Here is a 26,426-nt window from a genome sequence, read left to right on the forward strand (position 1 = left end):
GGGCCTCTTCCTTCATGTGCTCCAATGAAACGTTCTGGTCTTTGTTTGTGGAGGTCAGTTGCATGACATCTTTCTGGGCTTGGCGAAGCATGGGGCAGATCTTTAACAGCTGAGTTTTCAGATGCTCTAGCGCACTGCTGCTTTCAGCCAGCTGGGCCTTCAGGCCACCAATCTCTTTCTGCATCCCTTCTTTCTCAGGGTAGCATTTGGTGACTTCCTGTCTTTCTCTTAGAAGATCAATGAAGTTGGCCAGTGAGTCCTCTTGTATTTCCAGAAGGACTCTGCCCTCAGATGTTCCTGGGGTGATCCTCGCGTCACTGTCCTGCAGTTTACTCTGGATTTCTTCTTCCAGGTAACTCAGGTAGAAGTTAATGGGAGGGTCAACCTCAGTTGAGTCGAAATCAATGATTTCCATTCTCCAGTTTAAGTTGTGAGAGTACATGTCTTCTCTGAAACAAGCTGTCTTCTGAGTGAAGTTTGAGTCTCTAGTCCTATACTTAAAGGGTTTTAAAGTTCTAGAATCCTACAACATCATTCGGCTTCTATGGTCATGGATTCTATTCTTTCATCAACGTTCCAAGTGTCACATGATCATCAAACAATTGATGTGTCCCTTAGAATGAAAAATGAGCGGAACACACACAAACACGCTAACAACCAGAAACATAATTTCCCCAAAGGCTTTTTCCTCGGCGAGATGATAACAATGAATTAAATGTATTTGGAACATTTGATGATATACTTCTTAGTGTAAACTATATAGAATTAAGCTTTATTTGGAAACAACACTCATACAATCTGGTTGGGTCCTTTTAACTGCGAGCAAAGTGAAGTGACACACTCTCTTATGTCCACTGAGTAAAGAAGAACCTTAAAAAGTATAAAACACTGTGATGGTGTTACGGCCGCCGCCTCCCCGGTCGTGGTAACTCTGCTTTGACTGTGTTTTATGTAAATGAGCTGTGCGGTTGCCCTGATGCCCCTGGCTGCTCACCTCCTGGCCCGCCCCCGAAGATTGTGATTGGAGCCTGCCGGGCCCGACACGCTCCAATCCCAGCGCACATCCAGCGCACACCTTCCGGAGACGACTACAAAGCCTGTGGACAACGATCAGACGGGAGGCTCTGATGTGTGAACAGACGCCTCGCTACTTACTCTTTGCTTGTAGTTAATCTGTTAACAGGTGTTAACTTGTGTGGTCTTTATTAGTAGTGCTGTGATTATTGGTGTCTAGATTGGTTTAGTATTACGTTGACTGTTGTCCTCTAGTATAGCTGTGTTTTCTTACAGCCTCTTTTCGTTAGTTTGTACCACTTTGATAGTGAGGGTTGTTTTGTGGCTATTTGTGTATTAGTATATATTTCTTTGTATGTAATTAGGCTCCCTTATTAAGGCCCGGACACACCAACCCGATTTTGGCCGTCGATAGATGTCGATAGATGTCTGGCCGTCGATGAGCATCCTGTCGCCCTACTCAGATTGGTGTGTCCCGCACCGTTGTGTCTTTTCGGCCGTGCCGACACCTTCCGCCGCCGATTCAACATGTTGAATCGGGAGGCTGTCGGCTACAGGCCGTCGGCCAAAGAAATCACTCTGATTGGCTGTTCAGCTTAGCGAATCAGTGCATGAGAAGCGAAACGGAAGTCAGGGACCCAAACAAACGATTAAGAAGGCAAATCTGAGATTTCATTTAACTCCAGCTCTCGACACAGGTTCGGGAAAGCCCCATGAGCTGAAAATGGAACGCACACGCTATTTGTTGTTTGTTTATATCACGCAGTCTGTTCTTCTTCTCTCTGTGTATCACGCAGTCTATCTTCCGGTCCCTTTGTTGGTTGCTTATTTAAACCTGTGCCCTTTTGGCCCTTTTGTTTGCTCCAGGCTGCTTGCCTTCCATTTTGTTATATTGTTATTTAATAAACTCCTTGTAATAATTACCAATTCCAACTGGTGTATGTTGCTTTTCCTTTTCCCCTAGTTGGGACGTACCCGATGGGTAACTATAATAAACTAATGTGATAATTTCCTATTAACACTAAGGTGTGTGTATATGTGTGAGAAAGAGAGAGAGAGAGAGAATGGAGAAGTAACGGTGAAACCATGGGACATAAAATGTTGTCAGTACAAATTACTCAGTGTTTGTCTCACAAATGGTGGTCTCCTGGGTGAGAATCCTGTATTTGTTTGACCCATCCATGCCAAAGCGTTCTTCGGCACTCTTTATAAACGTCTGTTGTTCTACTAATGACGCAGATGTTTACATTTGACTCACACAGACCCTGTGTTGTGCGTCTGTATCGAGACGACAGTGCCACTGCCACAAACATAAAAAATAAAGGGCGGTGCCGGCCGTCGATGGACCGCTGACGGACCACCAACGGACCGCCGACGGACCGCTGGCGACCGGCCGTTCTGTGATTCTCCAGAACACACAGATGGCCAGTCCGCCCCTGGGTGGAGGTGAAGGGAATGAGCACTTTTACAGCCTTTTTGGCGAGTTGGGGGAACTCGGTCTCCACAGACAGCCAAAAGTATGCAAGTGACACTTTACTCATCTTTTTCTCGTTATTTTTTTCTCACGCTGCGCCTCCCCTGAAGCTCTCTGGCGCCCCCCCAGGGAGGCGCGCCTCACACTTTGAAAACCGCTGCATTAGAGGGTCTATTAAGTAGAGAACCTCAATGTCAGACTTTACTCTGTGAATGAGGCAAAGAGAGCCAGGAGGTAGTACTAGAGATGAATGCCTTAAAATCCTTCACAGGTCTCTCTGACCCATTTCCCCAAACTACTGATTCTTATCCCAGGGGACAAAATATTCTCACCTGTGCTGAATACCCCTTCTCTTTAATGGTATGATTTGCACTCTGTTTATTCAAACACAACCTCAGGACATTAGATATAGTGCCTGGTGGGACCCAGCCTGCCTTCTGCATAATTGATAAGGGACTTTATACACTCTCCAAAATGTGTTCTTGTCCAACTTTTTACTAAAAGCTTTGAGTAATATGCTTTGACTGACGGCCAATGTATTGTATCAGGATCAACAAAACACATACAATTAAAAAACAAAATAGAAACAAAACTATTTAAAACCCAAACTAAATAAACAAAACACTAATACAACAAAAAAAGAGACAATCTAGTCGAAAACAGAAAAGAGCCACAACCTTAGGATGGACACTAACATAAGAAAAATTATCGAAGTATAGAGTAACAGTCAACCATAACATTACTGAAAACATATGCACATTTTTTAATGTTGCACTCTAAAACTTGAACTCCTCAAGTTTAATGACCACTGAATATTGCATAAAGTCATGAATTATTCAAATTTGATACAGCATGTCAGTCTTCATCTTTTGGATGGCATACCATCAAGTGTCTCAAGGGATATTTCTTTAAATTAACTACAGCTAAACTTTAAAGTTGCTTCTAAACTATTCTATCAGTAATTTACGCAATTAAGGATTTGATGAAAGTCCATGTCTATGGTTGGTTCGGTCCTGCTGAGACCATCTTTAACTCTTAAAACTTGAAGAGGGACGGAGACTTAAAGGAAGGCTACTGAAAGATAATAAGCAACAATACATTTAGAGCAAAGCTTTTGGAATGTCTTCTCACCTGTACTGAGCCTGGAAGTGTTCCTGGACAAAACTGTGTCGATCCCGGGGCTGCTGGGTGTCGACTGAACTGGGACTGGAAGGATGCTCAGATGAACTGGGTCCCTGCAGACAGAGAAAAATACTTATGTTAGTGGACTTGGTATACTCATATTTTAAGACATTCTTTGCTGGCATCTTCAAAATGGATGCTTTTACTTTGTAATCTCATAAAGCCTATTGAATTGAATTTATTGAATGAAAAATAATGAAAATCAAAACATCTCATACATGCCATCTTATACATTAATTTAAACCGCAATAAGCAACATTGTTCTTATAAATAGGTTGTCATCAGTCTAAATAAAAAATATATATTATGAAAAAATTGACTTTGTGCTTAACCTGTAGTTGAAGGAACATTCACATACTGTGAATGTTCACATTTCAACAAAATGAAATCTAAAGGAATGATATGTGATGGAGTAAGATGGGTAAATCATAATTTTTGCTAAACAAAAAGTACAAGATGATCAAACATAGCGATGTAGAAGAAGGAGAAACATACAAGACAATTCACTTGAAAATCTGATTCAGACATTTTTTTTAATTGCAGGGAGGGATTTCGTCTGTCTTGAAGAGATGAAAAGTCCTTCAGTCAACACAGATAGGAGTCGCACAACAAGTATTTGACTAAATGACTGTGATACCCTCCATTCAGTGTCAGAATCAACAGGAGGGCAGAGAGACTTCACAGATAAATATAAGATTAAAAGGAATGAAGGCGTTGAATAAAAGATGGATAACTGTGACGTGACTGAATCTCTCTCTTGTACAGTTGACATTGAAGCCGTCAGTGAACAGCAGGTGGTAATGACTGATTCATCACACAGCCACACTCACGTGCGCAGTTCATTCGAGGTCTGCTCCTATGTAGAGGCTGCTTTGGAGTTATGCATCATGGTGCAAGTGTTTTAACCTTTGATGACTATTTTTTATTTCCAAAATTGAAGATGTGAAGTTACTTCATGTGATTTTGTATTGATCCTGCTCCTATTCTGTATTATTGTAGCACCATTTAAAATAGAGCTGGGTTAACAGCAGAGCAACAATGCACCAGCATGGAATAAAAATGTGTATGTTTTCATTCACAGGATCCAGTCAGGTTAACAACAGGTTAACAACAGGCTGTTTGTCCAACATTACAATCAGACAGAAAACTCATAATGAAAAGTATTACAGGAGCAAAGATATTTTACAGAGTTTTGTGTGCTGGAAATGGTTGCATCAAACCATATACTTGGATAAACCACACTGCTCTTCTTCCAGATGTAAATATTAAACACTGTAATTTGTTCTTTTTTCCCAGGATGATGTTTCAAACTTTGGAAAAGGGAACTGACTTAGGGGACACAATATTCAGGATGCCACTCTTGTGTGAGACCCATTAAGCAGCAAACCAAGTCAAAGTGCACTGAAATACCAAAGTCTGGTCTCTCAACTTTCTCTGGGAAGTCAAACTTTCTGCGGTCGTCTCCCAGTTATTTCTTCCCAATAAAGAAGACTGTCCATCTTTGATGAAGCTTTGCTATTTTTCAACAAAATCCAATCAATGCTGCATTCACTTTTAACAATGTGCGGCATTTTGGCATCTTTGAAAACCTCTCCAAGAAAAGAAAATGAGGAAAAAGCACAAAGTCAGAAAAGCACATGTAATTCTTTTTTAAGTCCACCTCGGCCTTTCTTCAGACTTAGCCTTGTCTTAACTACAATGTTTATCTCGACTAAGTTGATAAAAACATAACATGAAAGCCCATTATCTTTTAAATCACTCAAAATGCACTAGTAATAATAACTATATCCTTTGTTGCAAAGTGAAACCACAAGACAAGATTTTCGATTAGTGCAACAGTGTCTGGCATCAAGAGTAACACAATGGAGAGTAGAAAACACAGATCAGCTGCAGCTGCCGTTTCTTTCCACATGCTCACATCTCAAACATATTGCATATCCATTTTGACAATGTGTGGGATATAATCAGAATTAAGGTCAGAAATTAGAGAGTGACGGGTAAACAAAACAGAAGCTTCTGTTACAGCGCAGAATATCACTTGTAATGGACGGTTTAGAGTGCCTGTGTGATCTATAGAGACTGAAAAAGTGATCCATGGGCACCTGGGCACCATGTGGTGCAGCAGGGGCGATGTGAAGTTAACTTCAGTTCCCAGTTTGTGATGGAGAGAATCAGTTTAACTTAAGGTGTCAGAAGGAAGATTTTATTTCGGCAAGCTTGACATCCAGAGCTTCTGAATCTTAGAGACACTGCATAACATTATTTGGTTGGGTTCTCAAAATCTCTGGCAATCATACAGCCCCAATTCTGCTCAATTTAAATATATTTTCGGTTAATCATATGAGATTACCTTTTTTTTTCTGCACATAACTTGTGAACACGTCACAGACACAAAACAACAACACTCCAATTGTTTTATCTAAATAACAATAAACTGTATTTACAACATCTCATCTCATTGTATAACACATGCCGAGCTGTGGCCGACTCTTTCTCTCAAATACGCCCTCTTTTCTCCATCTCTTCTCTAGAGGACAATGGATACCAGTCCTCCGACCCTCAGAGACAGGCTAGGTTACAAGCGTCACCATGGAAACCATGGCCTCGTTCCCTGCAATCCACATATTGGAACAGGGAACTTTTTCGTCGGTCACAGCGTGGCCAAAAAATACAGAAAGCGGCTAATCAACAGAGCCCTCCATGTTTGTCTAAAGCATTTGGCATGCTTTTTCTTTGAAGCACCCTGCCACATGTGCATGGAGTACAAAGAAAAACAGCTCTCAACTCAACTCTCAAGTACTTTTACTTCAAGTAAATTACCAGTAATTGAGGTGATGTTCCAAGTACTGAAAAATCTATTTTCATGGAATTACAAGGACAAGAGCATGGCAAATATATTCACCATGTTTGAAAGCATGTTTTCAGAGATAGTGTGGTGTCCACATGCACAGTGAACATGTTTCAGACCTAAAAGGGAGAGTGAAATGTATCATTCACTGTTGAACATTGCAGCTACATACAAGATGCCATTGTACAATGAATTGTGTTCAATTAAAAATATTGTAACTTAATGATGTTTAGAACATGCTGTGGTTTTTGTTATATCTGCACACTGAAAATAAATATTTGTAACAATTCCAGTAAGGTAATTCAAAGTTCGTTTTGATCACTTAAGTAACAGTAAATAAAACATTAGATTTTTGCGGTTCAGCCAACCTGTGATTTTTCATTTTTTATTCTTCCTCATACACATTTAATTTAGCTGAGGACACAGAGTTATGAAAACGTATTAAGAGGGGAATAAATGTGGGAGACAAAGACTTCCTTTGATGCTTAATTCTCTTATAAAAATCAAAAACAGGGGTTTCACTGCACATACTTTGGGAAGGTCATCAACCGATACTTCAAAAGATAAACAGATGACTACATTGAGCAAGAAATAGAGTAATAGATAGTGATAGGAGGACTGCATATGTGTATATCTACCAACGACAGATACACTGTATACTGCAGATACAAACTGTCAAAACCCAGGGTGAGGCAGGGAGAGAGAAAGAGCACTGAGTGTACTCTGCCTCTTTATTTAGCACCCAGGGAATAATGAATACCACCACAGCTCTGCTATCGTGTGCCAAAAATAGATGCGGGGGCCGGCCTCAGCAATAACAAGTGAATACTAATATTCAGAAGTACTAAGCTGTTAAATTGTCACACTGGGTGAGATCCAAGAAACGGAATGCTAACAGATCTAGGCCACATGCAACTGCCTCCTGTTGCTTTGGGACAACATTGAACTGCAATTGATTTTTCAAGATGAACTTATCGGCCGTGTTTCAGAGCTCAGTATGCTCAAATAATTTCATTTGCCTTTATTGTCTGAATGACTGTAGAAGATGAGCTGTTTTAGGAAATGGACAGTAGACAAATGAGAGAGGGTATAAAACGTGACAACTACAGGAGAAAACTGAAAGAGACGAAGAATTATTCAAGAGCTAAAAATAAAAAAGTACATTTGTATCCTTTTTTCGCAGTCAGGCATAGTTGCATTTTGCTCATGCTTTTGTGTCAAGAGCCAGATGTATCTATTTATTTTTCCGAAACAGCCAGGTGTTAGTCTAGCAGCCTAAAGCCTAACGGTCTTATACTATAAGACTTAGAGCAATGATTTCGACAAACATACCTCCGACAATAAGAACTTAATTATTTGTGATGAGCGCTCATAGGCTCAAGCCTGTTTATATTATTAAAGTGGAGCGCAAAATTGAGCTACTTTTCTGCGATGGCAGCGAAACCATTCCCATCATATTGAGAACGTTTTCTAACTCTGTCAAGGGTGTAAAAAGAGCAGCGTCAAATTGAAGGGACATTGTTTCCCCTAACTCCTTTTGGTCTCCCATTTCTGTTTACTTGATAAGAGGTCAAACGGGTACATATCACCACCATCAGCAGAGCTCGGCAGCATCTCATCAGAGGAGCAGCAAGGACTCATGGGTATTGTGTATCACTGAGAACGTTACGCTTTCTGCACACACTCATACAAAGCCTGTGCTCACAAACACACCAAAAGGCACACACATAAAGTGCAAGGACGAACAACAACGGCATTGTGGTAGAAGAAAGAAGACATTCTGGCTCTTCACTCAGCTCTACATTGTACTGAATGTACCGGGGATGTTCAAGGAAACAAAACCGGCGCTTAGTTTATCACACAGTTAATAATAACTTATTATATCAGGGTGTTTTTCTTCACAAATCAAACAAAGCAGTGCTACAGTAACCATTTAAGTGTAAATGGCAATTAATCAACCTCCAAGCAGTGGCTCAGTCAGTAGGGGCATGGACTGTGAGCCGCAGGGTCACCGGTTCAATCCCCGAACAGACCTAAATATGGAGTGTGGACTGCTACTTGGAGAGGTCCTTGTTCACCTCCTGCCCTGCCGTGGTGCCCTTGAGCAAGGCACCGGACACCCCCCTTCCCCCCTCACTCCCGGGCGCTGTACAATAGCTGCCCACTGCTCCTAGCACTAGACTCCTGGTACTAGGATGGGTTAAATGCAGAGGCCCAATTTCACTGTGTGTGCTGTGTGCTCTGCATGTGTGACCATTAAAGAGGGGTTTCATCCCTCCGATTCTATTCCCTTCACTGCTGCTTCATCCTAGGGAACTAGCCAGGTAATGGTGTGTGTGTGTTTGTGTGCGTGCGTGCGTTCAGCACTATATGCACACAGCTAAGCTAAAAACAAGAGCAGATTCTTTCTCTGGCTGCCTTGGGATATTGCTTAGCTGCATTATTCCAACCTTCTTCTTCGACTTCCTGCCTGTCTCTCTAACAATGGCACCTGTTCAGGGCATCATATCATGCAAGAATTGGGAAAAACAACCAATACACACCAACGTGACAGCAACTGTCAAAAAAAGTACGCATTATACTCTTCAAGAAAAGATACAAAATGTGGGGCATATACAACATCCTTATCCTGTCAAGGCTCGCCAACAGCACAGCGGGAGATTACAATGCCCCTGTGAAGACATACTGCAATTCAAAAGAATCCCAATGCTCCTTACTAGTTCCCAGTATGGCAGTGACTTTGGATGTAACAGAAATAAAGTATGTATAATAACAGGGACTTCACTGTGACCTGAGGTATTTTCTTCTGCTCCTCAGAAACGTCACCTTGGTTTGGGAATCAGTTGTGTGTGTGATCAGTGAAACATTTCTCCAGTGCAGCCACTGTAAATCTCGTTGGCTCTGTGCCTCTGCCAAAGGCACTGGCTCCCTCCAGAGATATCCACACTCTTATCCCTACATGAAAACATGCGTTGATGTCAAATCCCAACTGTGATTCCTCATGGCAAACATTCATGCGAGACGTTTTCTGAGGAGCTCCTCTCCAGCGTTCTGGGGAGTGAGTGGGAGTTTGGGTTTGCTGTGGTTGTATATTTGAAGGTGAGTGTAAGCGTGTGTGCAAAATAACATAAATCCCTTTACCAATGGAAAAGAGTGGGTGTTTTCGGTGTGTTCATGGGCAGGTTGTTTTGGCTGCAGAAAATGAGAACAGCAAACCAGGAGGGGCAGGTTGGCCTGGAGGTACAGAGACCAAAATCTGCAGATCATAGCATCAGTGTTGCTGACACAGCCGTTTATTTTTGCTCCAAAGGAAACACTGTGATTATAATGATTAATCACAATCAGAACGGTCCAGTTTGCAATTTGAATCAGCAACCAATGAATGCCCTAATGGCTCAAATAGACGTTTACAAAGGATTGCCCTATGAAGACCACTTAGCATGGTTGAAATGTGTATCAAAATGACAAATAAAAACATTAAAATAATAATGAAAAATAACTTTTGTACTGTAACTCCTTTTGCTCAGTGGGTTTCCCACTTAAACTAAGGGCTGGGTGGGCAATATGCAGACAAACAAATATCCAATATATCTGACTAAATATTATGTTTTTTGTAATGTGGATATAATAACTGTGGGTAAACGCAATAATACACACAATAAAAGACAATGCCATATTGCAATTTCCAAAATCTAAGATTATCTCTGTTGTCATATCACAATCTCGATATAATATTGACATATTGTCCAGCTGTACTTACATTTAGTCAAAATATGGCTAAATGCCTTTTCTAAATTAGGTTATTCTTAACCAAGCTTAACCAAGAGGCCCTGCTATACCATTAGTCAGGAGGACCAGTCCGTCATGGCTTATTCAATTCAGCACACTGGTATACATATTCAACATCAGCCTAGCCAATGAGAATGCCCGTGTAGATTGTTTGACCAGTAGCAGACCAAAAAGCTTTCCTAAAAGGTGGGATCATATGAATATGTCATCAAAAAATGTCTCATGCCAAAAAAAGGATGTGATGATACAATGTATAAAGGTATAGATATGGGGCAGCTCAGTGATCCATTTCCAGGCTTGAGGGTTGAGGATTGAGACAAAAGTATTCTTATTTTGATGTAAATGTGAATGTTTTGATTTAAATCTACTGAGAATATAGACTGTTGTAAGGTGCAGCCGGAATGATGACTTCTGGAATCCATTATAAACATTCATCTCTGTGATGAAGGAAACCAAAAGGCCTTTTACAACCACAACAGGTTTATATTTGTTAACTGAAGAGATTTGCCTGGAGTATCATTTTAACATACCGTATGCTTTCACTTGTTTACTTTTTCCAGTCCTGCACGCCTGCGTTCAAGCAGCAGCTGCAGCTACAGAGTGTTGCTTTCACTCTTGGCGTCAGTGAATTAATATTTTAACACTTAACACTGACAAATTCACATTTCACTTTTGCTGAAGTGACCTTAAGGTACTTCTGTAAAGGGACATTATCATTTTTAATAATGCTACTGTGTCAGTACACACAACCTAAGCTGCAGTTTATTGAGAAAAATAAAATGTGTCTGTAAGGGGAAAGAAGCTGATTCAGATATCGTTTCAAACCACATTTCTAATCAACTATCTGGCACAAGAGACTCAACGCATTCACCTTCAGCTGCCAGCTGTTGTGTGATTACTTAAAAAACAATGATTTATTTGAAGATTTTCAGTCTTGCTTTAGAACACATCATAGCACAGAGACAGCTCTGGTTAAAGTCACAAATTACCTTCTCATAGCCTCAGACAAAGGACTTGTCTCTATTCTTGTCTTGCTCGATCTCAGTGCTGCATTGGATACTATCGACCATGACATCCTATTGCAAAGACTAGATCACTTAGTCGGCATAAAGGGAACTGCTTTAGGCTGGTTTAAGTCCTATCTATCTGAACGGTCTCAGTTTGTGTGTGTCAACGATGAATCTTCCATGCAAACCAAAGTGAGCCATGGAGTGCCACAGGGCTCAGTGCTTGAACCTATTTTGTTCACATTATATATGCTTCCGTTAGGCAATATTATAAGGAATCATTCTGTACATTTCCATTGTTATGCGGATGATACTCAACTATATTTATCCATCAAGCCTGATGAATCCAATCATCTAAATACAATTCAAGACTGCCTCAAGGACTTAAAAACGTGGATGACCACGGCCAAAAACTGAAGTTATTGTACTCGGCCCAAAGAATCTACGAAACAAACTATCTAAAGATATATTAACTATGGATGGCATTAATTTGGCCTCCAGTGAAACTGTAAGGAATCTTGGTGTTATATTTGATCAGGATTTATCTTTTAACGCCCACATAAAATCAATCTCAAGGACCGCCTTCTTTCATTTACGTAACATCGCAAAAATCAGGCATATCTTGCCTCAAAACAATGCAGAGAAACTAGTCCATGCATTTGTTACTTCAAGGCTGGATTATTGTAACTCTTTATTATCAGGGTGTACCAAGAAGTCAGTTAAGTCGCTTCAGCTAATTCAAAATGCTGCAGCACGTGTACTAACCAGAGTTCGGAAAAGGGACCACATTACTCCAGTTTTGGCTGCCTTACACTGGCTCCCTATAGAACACAGGATAGAATTTTAAATTCTTCTTCTCGCCTACAAAGCCCTTAATGGGCAGGCGCCATCTTACCTTAAAGAACTCATTATACCCTACTGTCCTACTAGGGCATTGCGTTCCAAGAATGCACGGTTGTTGGTTGTTCCTAGAGTCTCTAAAAGTACAATGGGAGCCAGAGCCTTTTCTTATCAAGCTCCACTTTTGTGGAATCAGCTTCCAGTTTGTGTTCGGGCGGCAGACAGCCTATCCGTTTTTAAGAGTATGCTTAAGACCTTCCTTTTTGATAAAGCTTATAGTTGATAATCTAATAAGAGTGCATTGACGTAGACACGTTGTGCCTCTTCACCTATACATCTTGGTTCTTACTCTTTTTCCTTACTGATGGTATGTCATTTGGTTGTGTGTGTAGACGGTGGAAGCAGGGAGAGGCATATACGTGCCTTGATCCCTGCCGAGTTGACGCACAACTGTTGATTGGTGTCAGTGCCAGAAACACTTTTTAGGAGCAATGCGCTCATGGTATAGATGTAATTTGGTTGTGTGTGTAGACGGTGGAAGCAGGGAGAGGCATATACGTGCCTTGATCCCTGCCGAGTCGACGCACAACTGTTGATTGGTGTCAGTGCCAAAAAAAGTTTTTAGGAGCAATGCGCTCATGGTATAGATGTGGCACATACATCTTAGTTCCTACTCTTTTCCCTCACCCTATCCTAAGGGAGTGCATGTGCGTAGACACGTTGTGCCTCTCCACCTCTGCTCCTTACTTGCTACCCATTTCCCTCAACCTATCCTAAGGGAGTGCATGTACGTAGACACGTTGTGCCTCTCCACCTCTGTTCCGTACTTCTTACTTGCTACCCCTTTCCCTCAACCTATCCTAAGGGAGTCCATGTAGGTAGACACGTTAGTTTTGCTGCTATAGGCTTAGACTGTCGGGGGACACCTTACTTCGTCCTTCTGTCTGTCTGCACCTGTGTACTCTCATGTTCCGAATAACCCAGCTTCCCCCAAATTTCTTTTTGGTGTCTATCTACGCCGGGATCCTGAGTCGTGGCTGATCCTGTTGCTGCGGTCCTGTGTCCTGGATCCTGAGTCCTGGATCCTTAGTCCTGAGTCCTGGATCCTGTGTCCTGGATCCTCTATCCTGAGTTCTGGATTTGAGTCCTGGACTTCGAGTCGTGGCTGAACCTATCACTGTGGTCCTGCCTGACTCTCATCATACTACTTCCCTGATGGCTCCCACAGGATTGTTGACATCCTCATGGATTCATCTTCTTATTATAGACACATGCATTTCCAAACATTTGGTCTACCTATGCTGTAAAATGTATTATCTCTTAGATTTACACACGGCATCTATTGCACGTCTGTCCGTCCTGGGAGAGGGATCCCTCCTCTGTTGCTCTCCCTGAGGTTTCTCCCATTTCCCCCTTTAAACTGTGGGGTTTTTCTCTGGAAGTTTTTCCTTGTACGATGTGAGGGTCTAAGGACAGAGAGTGTCATATTGTCATACTGATATTCTGTACAAACTGTGAAGTCCACTGAGACAAATGTAACATTTGTGATATTGGGCTATATAAATAAACATTGATTGATTGATTAAGCTATTGCTCTGAGTCACCCCTAAACAATCACACATACAAAAGTATTAACACACCATCACATATTACCTCATATGTACCTACACACTGTCACCTCAATTCCTTTTCATTTTCTCGCTCACAACCACCGACACGCAGCTCCAACAGGCAGCCTCATAACACTGCATATTTCTCGCAATAAGACATTATTAAATGGTCTTTGTCTCGTTGTCATGAGTCAAGAGTGGCAATATTCACTGTGGCGATAAAGCGAAACTGTGACAGCAGAGCATGACAGAAACCTGAATGGGTGGGAATGACTTTGAATGCTGCCATGGTTCTCCCCCGAAATGTGTTTTTCACCAAGGTGAGACAAAGCACTGTGATCCCAAAGAGCCAAAATTCAACCAGAGCTATACCAGACATGTAATCACATGCAGCCATACCCCCTGGCTCAAATTATGAAGGTTTGGACACATTTGGATGATAAATGCTGGGAATGGAGTCCTGAGCTGAGCCAAAATCAACAGTCTCTGAGACTCAAAAACCTTTAGTGTATGAACATTAAGCTTGGAGGTGTATCGCAAAAACCGACAACCTTTTTCCAAACCAGAAGGTACAGAGGCAGAAATGTAAAATGAAATTCAGGAAAAAAAATGTATAAAAAAGCAAGACTTAAGAAGGATATAAAAGGAGAAGATGAATGAGTTATAGTATCTTAAATGTAGCTGGAGGAACTGTTCCAGTTCATCCAGTCCATCACACATATAGACACACTTTGAGCACTTGCTCAGGAGGCAGAGTGGACTTCCACAAATTGAAGGGTTGGTGGTTCAAACCCAAGCCCCTGCATGTCAAAGTTTTCATGAGCAAGACACTTTACTTCAATTGCTCCCACAATTGCACAGCCAATGATGTGTAAATGTGTGTGAATGTTAGTTTCCTGGAGCAGGTGGCACCTTGTATGGCATCCTCTGCCTCTGTATGAACGTGTTTAAATGGTTGAATGCTGACTTGTACACGTAAAATTGCTTTGATTGCTGGTTAAGGTCGTGTTACCACTAACTTGCATCACAAGGTCACCCAGTAGCATCAACGTACAATCACACACACAAGCAAGCATATTTAAATAATTGGATATAATTAGTTGACTCTACTATACAAAAGGACGCTTTTCCCTACTTTGTTATGCTTTGTTAGCTTTCTTGTGTTTGTATCTGTGTATGTGTGTATGTGTGTGTGTGTGTATCCGAGTGTTTTTGAAATGAAGTAGCACACACTTTAAGCGACTGTTATCAGCTTGATGTTTGCGGTCTCCTGCAGGAAGAGATGGCGTCTCCCACTGAGCGTGCGAATTAGGCGAGCCAATGTTGACAGAGCTGTTGGCTGCTTCAGGAGACACCCAGATCCACTCTTGTTTTATTATAAAGTGCCTGCCACCAAAGCATTTATTGAATTATATTCATATCATTCCTAGCCAGGTTTTAACAGAAGTCAGCATGTGTGTGTCTTACACCTGAGAGTTTGGCAAAACTGTCTGAGGCTGGGGATTTCTAAATGTCAGCTAACTTTCTAATTAAACAGCTTCTAATAGCTAATCAAGCTGTGATAGAAGACTTTAATATTCTCTTCTCAAATGAACAATGTTGAGAAGCGACATGGGGAAGGTTGAATGAGGTCAACAAGACAAGATGGAGAAGATAGAGAAAAAATAAATACACAAAGGACAGATCATAGAAATATAATTATTGTTCAAGTCAGAGATTAGAAGATAAGTGACAGGAACACATTGTTGTTAGCAGCGTTCGCTTAATTTCTTAATTTGAAAAAAAGTCTAGAGTTCTTCATGAGGCTGCCCCTCTGTAATGATGGGGGAATATATAAAGATCAGCCTGGTGGTGGCAGTAGAGGCCTCGACTTGTCAGGCTCAGCTGCAGGGCTAACTAAGAATTATCAGCTGTTCAGCTTCAGGATCAGATGTACTTGCCAAGTCTTTAAGCTTAAAAATACAAAAGTGCAGGTCATGATTAACACTGGAATGTTAACAGTGTATGTATTCTAAAACTAGTAAAAACATCTACTTCTTAATAGCTTGAAAGATCCTTAAGTACAGCTAAGGCTGAAAAAAACAGCTCAGAAGAAGGCTGAGCCGAATCGGCTAGAGCTCAGTCTGAAGAATGTCATAAATTGACCATGGCGAAACAAAACATGTAGCACTTTATCATTCACTTCCTGAAGCCCATGGTAACAAGTTTAAATTAAGTTTTCTGTTGAATTAACACTTGAAAAAACGGCAAAAAAAGTCATTATATAATCCAAGTAAAACTAACAAGGTAGTGACTTTTTATTTCGCATTTAGCAGACAGTGAACAGCAGGATCCAGTATCATGTTGCAACTGATGCAACAAACTCTGAAGTCAGGCAGGATTTCGGCCTGCTAACTTTTAGTGTAAACCTTAGAACAGAGGATGGGCAGAAAGACAGTGGGAGAACAGAGGTCCAGAGGGGAGGCATGAAAGAAACGCTGTCCGCGCAGTAAAGCGGCTGACTCACCGCTATCCTTTCAGCTGCGGACGGCTGCCGCTAATTCGGCCCATTCAAAGCTGGCTTACAGTAACAAGGCAGTTGGGGAGATAACAGATGAAACCACAGGCCTTTTAACACACAACTAACCCCCCACCCTTCCAACTTTCATCCTCTGCTCTCTCCACACCATCATACACCTTCTCCACTGTCACCTCCCCTGTACAAAAGCTCTGCTTTGTGCATTAACTCTGACTCTGAACAGCACCAAAAGATGTGTCGGCATGTGCTTTCTTTTGACAAACCTTTCCTTTTACTCACTGGCATTCATTTGTGGCACTCGCTGTGAAGACCAAAGGCAAATACCTTCACTTGAACGTCCTCTGATCTTAGGCCTATCTCTATCTGAAGAGCACTACATGCACCCACTCCATTTCATGCAGCGTCGAGTGCAGCCAGACTTGCCATTCTCTGGCTGTTACTATGGAGATGCCAGTCGGCCCAAAACAAAGGCAGAACAGAAAACAAGCAGCCTCAGACAAGAGACCCTGGCAGAGCTCTGACAGCCAAATCTGGCTTGGCAGCAGTAGCTATAGAGCCATCTCCCTCTCTTTCTGTTTCTATCTGTGTCTCTCAATCTGTCTGTCACCTGCAAACTGGAAGTGCAAATATGGATTCAGAGGGATAAACAAATTGACATGACTTATCAAGATGAAGGGTGGAGAATGAATTAGTATCTAAAGAAGATGGGTTCTAGGGGTGTTTTCGCTCGCTTTGAGGTGGCCAGTGCCAGAGGCCGTGGTCGTCACAGAAAAGAAGAAGCATTGTTCATCTGTACTTGGCATTCTGGGAAAGACAGGGAGAGACCTCATACCAGAGGAAAATGTGATCACTCGTGAGACTTGTTAATGTCCTCATTGCCACTGAAAGTCCCAACAGTTCACTTTAGTGGAGGAATCAGGTCAGGCTTTTGATGATTATTTAGACACCTTTCAACTAAGGCCACTTAAACCTGGTGTGAGGAGTCTGTAGAGTAATATAATTGAAAAATAGTACATTTGAAAAACATCAGGTATGAAAAGGTGATCTATCATCTCACTCTGTTTCTATTAAAGCCTTATTAAAGCATTAGTTGGTCCCTCTGAGCTGGGTCCAACTAAGGCTTCTGTTAAGAACAGCACACAAAGACTGTGTATGTTTTTTAAACCCTTTATCCCTCTGCAAATCTGCCACATTAACACTTAAGCCTCTCTAAAAACCAAAGGAAAAACAATCACACAGAGTCAAACTAAAGTTGATCTGAAGTGTCACACTGCTAATAAGCTTAAGTGTTGCCAAGCTTTGGCTTTTATGACTAAATAATAACCTAAAATACTTGAGTGAGATATAAAAACAATGTATTTCAGTTGAGGCTACTGAGGGCAATGAAGAACAATAGAGAAGAGGTGACAGGAACAGGTCAGACTGGTAGCTATTCAGCTACCAGTCATGATACTGTATACAGGAAGACACAACCATTGAAGGAGAAAACCTTGTCAAGGTGGGTGTGGTGGAAGTTACACTGAACAATAAACCTGCAGGACAGACTGTGCTTACAAGAGTTACAAGTCTACAGCTCCTTTCAGTTTCCACCAGGCAGCAGACTCCGGAGTGGGCAGTGAAGCCTTTGCAGAAGAGCCAAAAAATGAAGTTCATCGAATGGTCAGTTGAAACTGGCTCCAAAAGGAAGCAATCTCCATAGACCCTCATGATAAAATGTCAAACTTTATCGCAGAAAAAATGGCTTTCCCTAGTACTTCCATCAAGTTCTAGTCCTCAATTCACCCTACTCTTCATTATAGGAACTAACTCCCGTCCACTCTTCCTCGCTTTCTCTTTCATTCCCCCTCTCTCACTCATAGGCAAAAGTATATCTATCAAATATTCTTGAACTATTTAAAAGGAGGACATCTTTTGAAACATTAATGTATGTAATTAAATGTTACCAAAGAAATGTCGTGAATATTTCATTCACTTAGTACGAACCATTAAAAGCCTTTTACAGCGACAGTCCACTTGCTTGTTGATGGCAGTGTCTGTGATGCCCACCTTGGTACTGTACTTCAGTCAACTGCATGTGTGTGTGTGTGTGTGTGTGTGTGTGTGTGTGTGTGTGTGTGTGTGTGTGTGTGTGTGTGTGTGTGTGTGTGTGTGTGTGTATTGGCAGGCGAGCTTACAGAAGAATGGAGAAACAGGAGATAAAACACACTCTTGACCTAAAAGAGGATCACTTCTTGGTAGAAAGGGAAGCAAAGAAGGAAGAACTAGAGAGCAAGTGAGGGCATCTCTGTCTGCTCTTGTCAAACATGCAAGAGAGGGTTTTAAAAGCTCATCCTGAAAACTCTTCCATCCGCTGTCACACATGAACACACGCACATAGAAAGGAATCCAGCAGTAGTTGGGGAAAAGGATGTGCAGAGGACAGGAGGTGCTCGGAAGGATGCACCCACTGTCATCTCCTGTGCACTAATCAATCGCTGTGCTAATGTTGCTGCCACTTATGGATCTCCTCCGTGTGCAACTGTTTTGCCCCCTGAAGGGTGTATTTAATATTTCATAACCTCCCGCAGCATGGCATTTCAGCCCAAGCTCTATTCTGTATAAGGCCGATTTAATGCCAGGTGGGGGGTCCCCATTTCAGATTCCTCTACTGGTAAAAATCTGGCTACTCTGGTTTCTACTTGCTACTTTGCTACAAAGTTCTTTGCACAGAAATGCAACGCATGATTACTGTGATTTCTGCTGCGGAACCAAACTGTTTTATCCAGATTCTTAGCAGTCATTCACATGACGGTCAACATTGTTCTCAGTAGAGCTGGTTCTTTGTCAGCTGTGTGGTCATTAAGACTTATTATAAGTTGTTTAAAAGCACATAATACAATATTTTGAGCTGATACTGAAACAGATAAGTGAATTGTGGGTACCATATGAATCAGGCAATTTTTTTACTGAAAGAAATTGTCCGCCAAGTTTGGTTTATGTTCACTTTAATGCAATTGTATAATGATACTTGACTGTGTAGTATTTACACTCAATGCTACAATAATCGCAATATTCATAACAAACCCAAATCTACTACCAAACTATTGGCAGTCAAGTTGCATTGTGGGTAATGTTTCGAGAAGGAAGAAGATACAGGAAAAATTATATCTGTGTCACTGCTGCATTGTTTTCGATTGTCCCCTCAATTGTACAGGAGTTAAAAGCTAAACCAGCAAATAGAAATAATTTAGCGAATGAATTCGCTTAACTAATGCCTCAGAAAAAACCCGTTTGGAAGAGACATTAATGTTTAAAACACACACACATTCAGACACACATTATGTCTCTGAAGGATCGGTCTTCCGGTCTCCAAGCAACCTTTCACAGAAAATCCTAACTATAACTACTCTCAAATTGAATATAATGACGTCCTCTGGCCTTTCTTCCTTCCTTGCTTCAAATCCAGGTACTTGTTGTTCTCATGTTGTTACTGATGTCTCTTAAGTGAGAGAGTGGGGGAGTGCATCTATGCACTGGATGTGCTCAAGCATATTGATAGATAGCCAACCCGCCTTCACCCTCCCTCTCACTCTCTGTCACTATCTGTTAACTCTGAGTCTGTCTTTTAATTTGCTTCAATCTATTCTAAAGACAATGAGGCAGAGAGTGGTTTGGAGACTTAAATCAAGGTTAAACAGTGACAAGGGTGTCTAAATTCCCAAGTTTCGAGCAAGCAGGAGCTTTTTCCACAAGCGTATGGGCAGAATAACTACTCAGTCATTCAACCCTCACTAGCTGATAGATCGAGACATTACGTCGAGAAAGAGGCTTAAAAAAGACACTTGAACAGCCTAAATGAATTATGGATAAGGCAGTGGCTAGAAAGAGAGGCTGAAATATGTTGAGAAATATTTCAAAAAAGTTTCTTTCTCCCCCCTCCAGTGTAAATCCTATTAAAATGAAAGAATAGCACAGGGGGTTTAGCTGACCCCAGCCATTCTGTCCGCAGTTTTTCTCCCTGATAAAATATAGAAACTCTCAGAATCACTCCTATAATTGACATCCCACATAGATTTTTAAGTCATGAACCAAGTGTTGACAGGCGCTTCAGCATTGTGAAGTCCTTCTCTTTCAAACAGAAGTCACAACAGAAAAAAACGTTATGATTTATTTTCCAGCATGAAACATGTTCCCCCTTTCCTGCAACTGTTAACCTCTTTGAGAAACGCTTCAAAAGAATGACTGGTCACAAACAAAAACCTGTAGGTCGTCTCTTTCAAGAAACCGCGCTCCCCCTCTCTGTCAGGAAGAATTTGTGGCATCTCAGAAATGCCACTTGCAGTTAATCAATTGGGTTGCTGTCCGAGCACTGGGCGGCTGGGGCGGGGGTTACGCTGCTTTGATGTCACCTTTGTGAGATGGAGAGATGGAGGAGCTGAGCAGGAGAGGGTGTGGAAGAGCAGAGGGCGGCTGAAGAGCTTCACAACAGAACAGCTGTACTGGGATGGGACACAAACACCGGGGGAGAACAGGAAATGGTGTATTGTAGTCACTCTTTGACTTAATCAGTCGCCTTTATTTAGTTTAATCAACTCTCCACAGCCTCATCATGGACATTTGGAGGAAATCATTTCATACAGAGTTGTGGTGTCTCTCATGTGAAACACTTAAATCTGACATCACAAAGTCAGAAAGAAGGCTTAATCTATCACAAATGTCCAAAAATATGTGTTTAGTGAAAACCTGGCTGTAGTTGGTCTGTGGGTTATCAGTCAAATAGTAGCTCTACTGATAATATAGCCCGAAGTATCTCGGAAATAAAGTTTGTTCGCATGTTCTACATTTTGAATGAGTTTAAGACTTGTTTTTAAATCTGATCAAGGCTAAGCTTCATGTGTAAAATATGACTGCTTCTGAACCCTCTCAACAACCAAACCCATTGAGGTTAACAAAGTTATTTAATTGCCTATTTAACCTGAAATATTCATAGAACATTAGCATTGTATGTGTGTCACTGTTTTTCTGTAACAGTAGTGTTACAGTTATTCAACTTTTTGCAGTTTGAATGTAGTGCTATAACATCTCTTCATAGTTCTATAGTCACTGTTAAGGACAATCTGTCAGTACATGTTCCTCCATCTGTTATAGTTTATGTAAGAAGAAGCAGCATCAATGTGTTATTTATACATGAACAAAACACATGTTTTTTGGACCAAGCAGGTATGATATCAGAGCATATGTCCTGATGACAGACACATAAAGAGCAAAACCCAGATTAAGACACACCTCTCCCTGTCACTACTCCTGTCAGCTGATTCAGTTTATTTATCTCATTCATTAACCTTTAAACATGAGGCAACATCACAAAGAGCTATCAAACTCACTATTTCTGTCCCTGCCAATAAAAGCCCTTTCTCGATTTACCGCATCCACTGACCACATTTCAAATGCAGTTGGCTCCAGGGCTAGGGGATTTTTTTTCTCTCTTTCTCCCTTCACAGATGACCCTCTCGGGGCAGAAAGGCCGACTGCTATCGACATTTAAAATGGAATAATGCATACATAATGCGTTGGCACTGGTGTTGCATTGGCAAACCTTGTGTCCCACTACTGTCCATAGGGGGAGACGGATGAGGTTTAAAATGAACTCGCTCTAAATCCCACTCATGGAGGGCCTGAGGCAAAACGTAGCTGCGCTCCATGTGTTCACTCAGTGAACACTGGGAAATATAGAACACTCTTTGATAACACAAAACTTGGGTCGGTAGGTTTTTTTATTATCAAGATAGTGTAACCAATCCTTCTCATATTTTGAAACCGTTAAGGCCGAAAGGTTTAATATAATGCATGTGTGATTCTTCCCCCTAATGGCATGTTATTTGTGTGGCTCATAGCTTGTGGACACTGAGTTAAAAAAAAAAGCCTCTTTCCCTTAAAGCTAATACGCTATTCCTCCCTCTTTTCTAACACTTGCTTGAAGAAAAAAGCAGTATTATTATCATGTGAGAGAATGTTTTTATTATATTTCTAAAGAAAACAATATGTATCAGGAGAAATTAAACATAATTTGAGAAATCACTGTGTACAACAGGTATGATTTCAATGTGGGCTAGGCTGCTTTTGTTAGCAAATGAGGAATGCTGCTGATTCGGTGCCAGTGAGGCGAGAGGGAAACCAAGGGAGTTGAGCGAGCGCCCTTTGGAAGGAGGATTAACATTACTGAGCTGCCTTCTTGTGTGTTCACAGTCGTGTGTTACGTAATGTTACTTGGGCGAAGCTGCTGGACTGGTCACACTGCTTGTATAGCAGGTGTGCTACACAAACAAGTTGTTTGTTCTAATATATACTGCATATCGCTTGTACACTGATTTACTAATTTGTTTGGTACACATGGTTTGTCCACACAATTCATTTAACATACATGGCAAGCTGTGTGAAGCGGCCTCTTTGAGTCTTGATAATGGGAATCAAAATAATATTATCATTTATAGTTTCCTGTTCACCTAACATACTTTTAAACCTGTGTGAGGAAACACCTACACAGACACATGTCCTGAATCAATACATATATATAGCAGGATATATCCATACTGTTTCATTATCAGGTTAAGTTAGATTGCAGTTCACAGAGGAATTTGCCTTCAACACACTCAAGGAAACATGTGACTTGACTCAGGTTCCCGGCTCATATTTGTTCTGATCTGTGGGAATCTATGTTTGCTTTTGAAGCAATCGGCCTACCGTAAAACAATAGGCCTACATATCGTCATCCAATAATCTAAGCCACATTTTGTCCCACTGTGTCAACAACCCTTACACACCTCAGTAGGATAAAGATTCACATCCGTCTTCACAAGAAAACAACATATGCAGAAAACATATTTGTTTTGTTTTGCCCTGATAATCAATAGCGTGAGCTGTGACTAAAATAGTGAAACACAACTTTTTTGAAGGGAACTCATTACAGATGTTTTCATGAGATTTTCAACACACCTCGAGAGAATAAATCCTGACAGGAATAATAAGGAGACCAACGAAATGTCACCGAGGCTGTCAAAAATGCAGTTACGACGTACGAGCTGTTCTGCTTACACAAATTGTTAGCAGATTATTTATTTGACAGGCATGGTGTTGTTTAGGTTACCTAAGCAATCACAGACTAATACAATTAACAAACTCATCATGTTTGATGACAAATTAAAAAGCGGCCTAGGAAAAAAACACAGGTTAAACCACAGAATGAAGTTAAACAACAGTATCTTCAACAGATTGGAGATAGTTTGTATGTTGCATCCATGTAAACATTTATTACACAAATAATATTTCAATTTAAGTTTAGTCGATTTAAAAATACAAGATATATAGACATTTTATTTATTGGGATAAACCCCTTGAGATGCACCATCTCGTTTTCAAGGGGGTCCCAAATGATGCGTAAGTAACAAATCTGAAGTCTATGTGTGGGTCAGGAGAAGAGTGAAGATGAGGTGCTAACCACTAAATGTGAAAATGACAGGGACAATGTTGACACTGTTACGTTTCTGTCAGCTCAGCATGACCTGTATAATCCTAGATGCCCGTTTCCCAGGCTCCGGTGACAGACAAAGCAGTCAAAGTCACTTTCCTCTCTGAACTGCTCAACTCAGTCACCACTTCATCTACTGTAACCGTCTGTCAGTTCTTCTGCCCTGTCAATAGACTTCTATAATCATTCCACTTGTAATGCTTCTGTGTGAGAAACTGAAATTGTCTTTCTCTCTCCTAATTCATCTTACCGTATACAGGTGAATGAACATTGGCAAAACTATTGTTGGTAAAGTGCAAACTCCTTGATGCATTATATATAATTGTTTAAATGTCACTGAGAATCCTGGACTTTAATTATTCAAAACCACATTGGAGACTGAATGAATCTCCAAGTTTCAAAGTTTTGAATTAAATCAGCAGTATAAGCGTGAGCACACTGTGCAGCATAAATGGAATCAATTTACGGAGAAGGGGGATGAGAATTTGATTTTAGAAAAGTAGACATTTTCCCTCCTTGTGTGAAAAACCCAGAGATTTCCCTCTTCTGTGCCTCACAGCAGTAGCGCAGGAAAGCCGGCTTTATGACACCATGATTCACTGGCAGCCTAATGAGAGCCGCGGCCGTAAGCTCTTTATGTGGCATACAGGCTGCCTCTATTAGCGCTGCTGTCATAGCGGGAGAGCTGGCCATTGGGTGGCAGCGCGGCGACAGTTCAGCTCATAACAGTATTCATTTACTGACAGTGCTGGAGGGTCGTCTGCTGGCAGGCAAAACCAGCTGTGCTGCCGCCAAACCCTAGGCCAACACAAGCACACTCAAATAATTACACACTGTACTATACGTATATAAAAAAGGTTTAACAGCCAGTCTAACTGAAAGGTCAATTAAATAGAATCTGAATGACTGCCCCTGCTACTCCTTCACTAGATCAGTTGGACTATAATTACTAAGGGAGCTGAATCTCAATAGGCAGATGATACATGTCAGGATTCAAAACAATATATAATGTGGTCTGTTTCCCATATTTCTTGAGAACTTTATACGGCTGGAATATATAATAGTTGTAATATAATATATAATAGTTGTTGTGTTGTAGAATATGTGCAAGCAAAACCAAAATTATTTCAAAGCTGTTTAGCATCAGAGACGTAATGAATAAACTGGAGCAGATTGAGTATATCATTTAAAAACGTTCTCATAGACAATACTTCTTCACCACTGCAGTGCTTACAGTTTCAACTTTCAGCTTCAATAACTATTGTGTGGACCGAGTGTAACAGGCAGCCAGTAATAGGCCTGTTTAAAAGCATTTGATTGACATATTAAGGTTAAACAGATGGAACAAAATAGAAGAACAGGACAAGATTGGATTGCTATATCTGGTTAAGTTTGGTTGTTTTTGTATTATTATATATCTGTTTGTGTCCGTGTGAATTTCTGAGAAATCTCACCAAAGTGCACTTTAGTCTACACCAATAAATATACTGACCAAAGACAACATTTAACTGGATTTTGGTGCTTGGCTACTCTAGTCATGCTCAAAAGTAATCAGCTCAGACATGATGTGTCTGCCCTTCATTCTCTCTCACCGGTCAGGGTCCCAGATCATTTCCAAGTGCAAGGTTGCAAAGAGAATGTCCCACATCCGAGACAAAAACACAGACAGAGACAGATGCCTGCCACTTCAACGGTTTCTCCTCTTACATCACACAGGAAAGCGCACACAAAGAATCATTTCAGCTCAAGGCTAGTGAGTTTCAACCCAACTGCAGGTGGAAGAAACACATCGGCACTCTGAGCACTGTAACAATGACACTTTACCTCTCCACAGAGAGCTACATCCAGAGAACTTTTCCATTTACTAAAGAGGACTGGACATTAGTTTTATATTTTGTTAAAGGTATTTATTTCACACTCGTCACTTCCTTGGATCCTCAGCAATACAAAAAGAGTATAATTTCAGTAATTTAACAGCTCTTGAGACATACTTAGGAGAGTATTACATACATGCTCTGTCGTAGGCAATCAGACAGACACCATATCTACATGTCCCCCAAATCTAGTTGCAATAGCACAAAGTGCCCAGTAGATATGACATTTTCTATAATACAAGCCCTGCCAACACCATTTGAGCCAGCTATAGCCAAACTGTATCAATCATCACACCTGTTTTGGTCTAGATATGTCCTGTACCCAATTTGGTGAAGTTGCTAAATACTTGCAGAGGGAAATAGCAGGAAGATCTAGATGTTAATTCAATTATAGATGTAATGTTCGTTGTTATAGTGCCACCAGTTGGCCCAATTGCACTACATTCGCCAATGCACTCTCTTGGATCACCACAAAGTGTGAAGTTGTTTGGATGAACGATTTTTGAGATGCTGACACTCAAACGCACGGACAAAATGTCCTTGCTTTAAAAGTTTGATGAGTGAAATAACTTCTTCAAAAAAAATTCAAGAAAACAGGGACAAAGCCATTGAGTAGATTGATGATGATCTGCCATTGTGAGCTAGATGACAAGGTCAGCATTACTTTTGAACCGTACCAATTAAACAATGGCCTCAGTGTTACATGCAACATGATCCTGCACCTGAGCTTGGATCATTGTAGCGCTCTGCAGTCTACAAAAACACA

At 41.0% G+C, this 26,426-nt stretch overlaps 1 protein-coding gene across 1 annotated transcript in view; it reads right to left on the reverse strand.

Annotated features, from left to right (window-relative positions):
- Positions 1-26,426, reverse strand: part of usp43a (ubiquitin specific peptidase 43a) — a 100,484-nt gene that overhangs the window by 63,290 nt on the left and 10,768 nt on the right. Inside the window, exon 3 of the mRNA XM_034129885.1 lies at positions 3,620-3,723. Coding sequence (XP_033985776.1) covers positions 3,620-3,723 — 104 coding nt within the window. The remainder of the gene's footprint in view (positions 1-3,619; positions 3,724-26,426) is intronic.

This window comes from Trematomus bernacchii, unplaced genomic scaffold (assembly GCF_902827165.1).
Source record: "Trematomus bernacchii unplaced genomic scaffold, fTreBer1.1, whole genome shotgun sequence".
Classification (NCBI taxonomy): domain Eukaryota; kingdom Metazoa; phylum Chordata; class Actinopteri; order Perciformes; family Nototheniidae; genus Trematomus; species Trematomus bernacchii.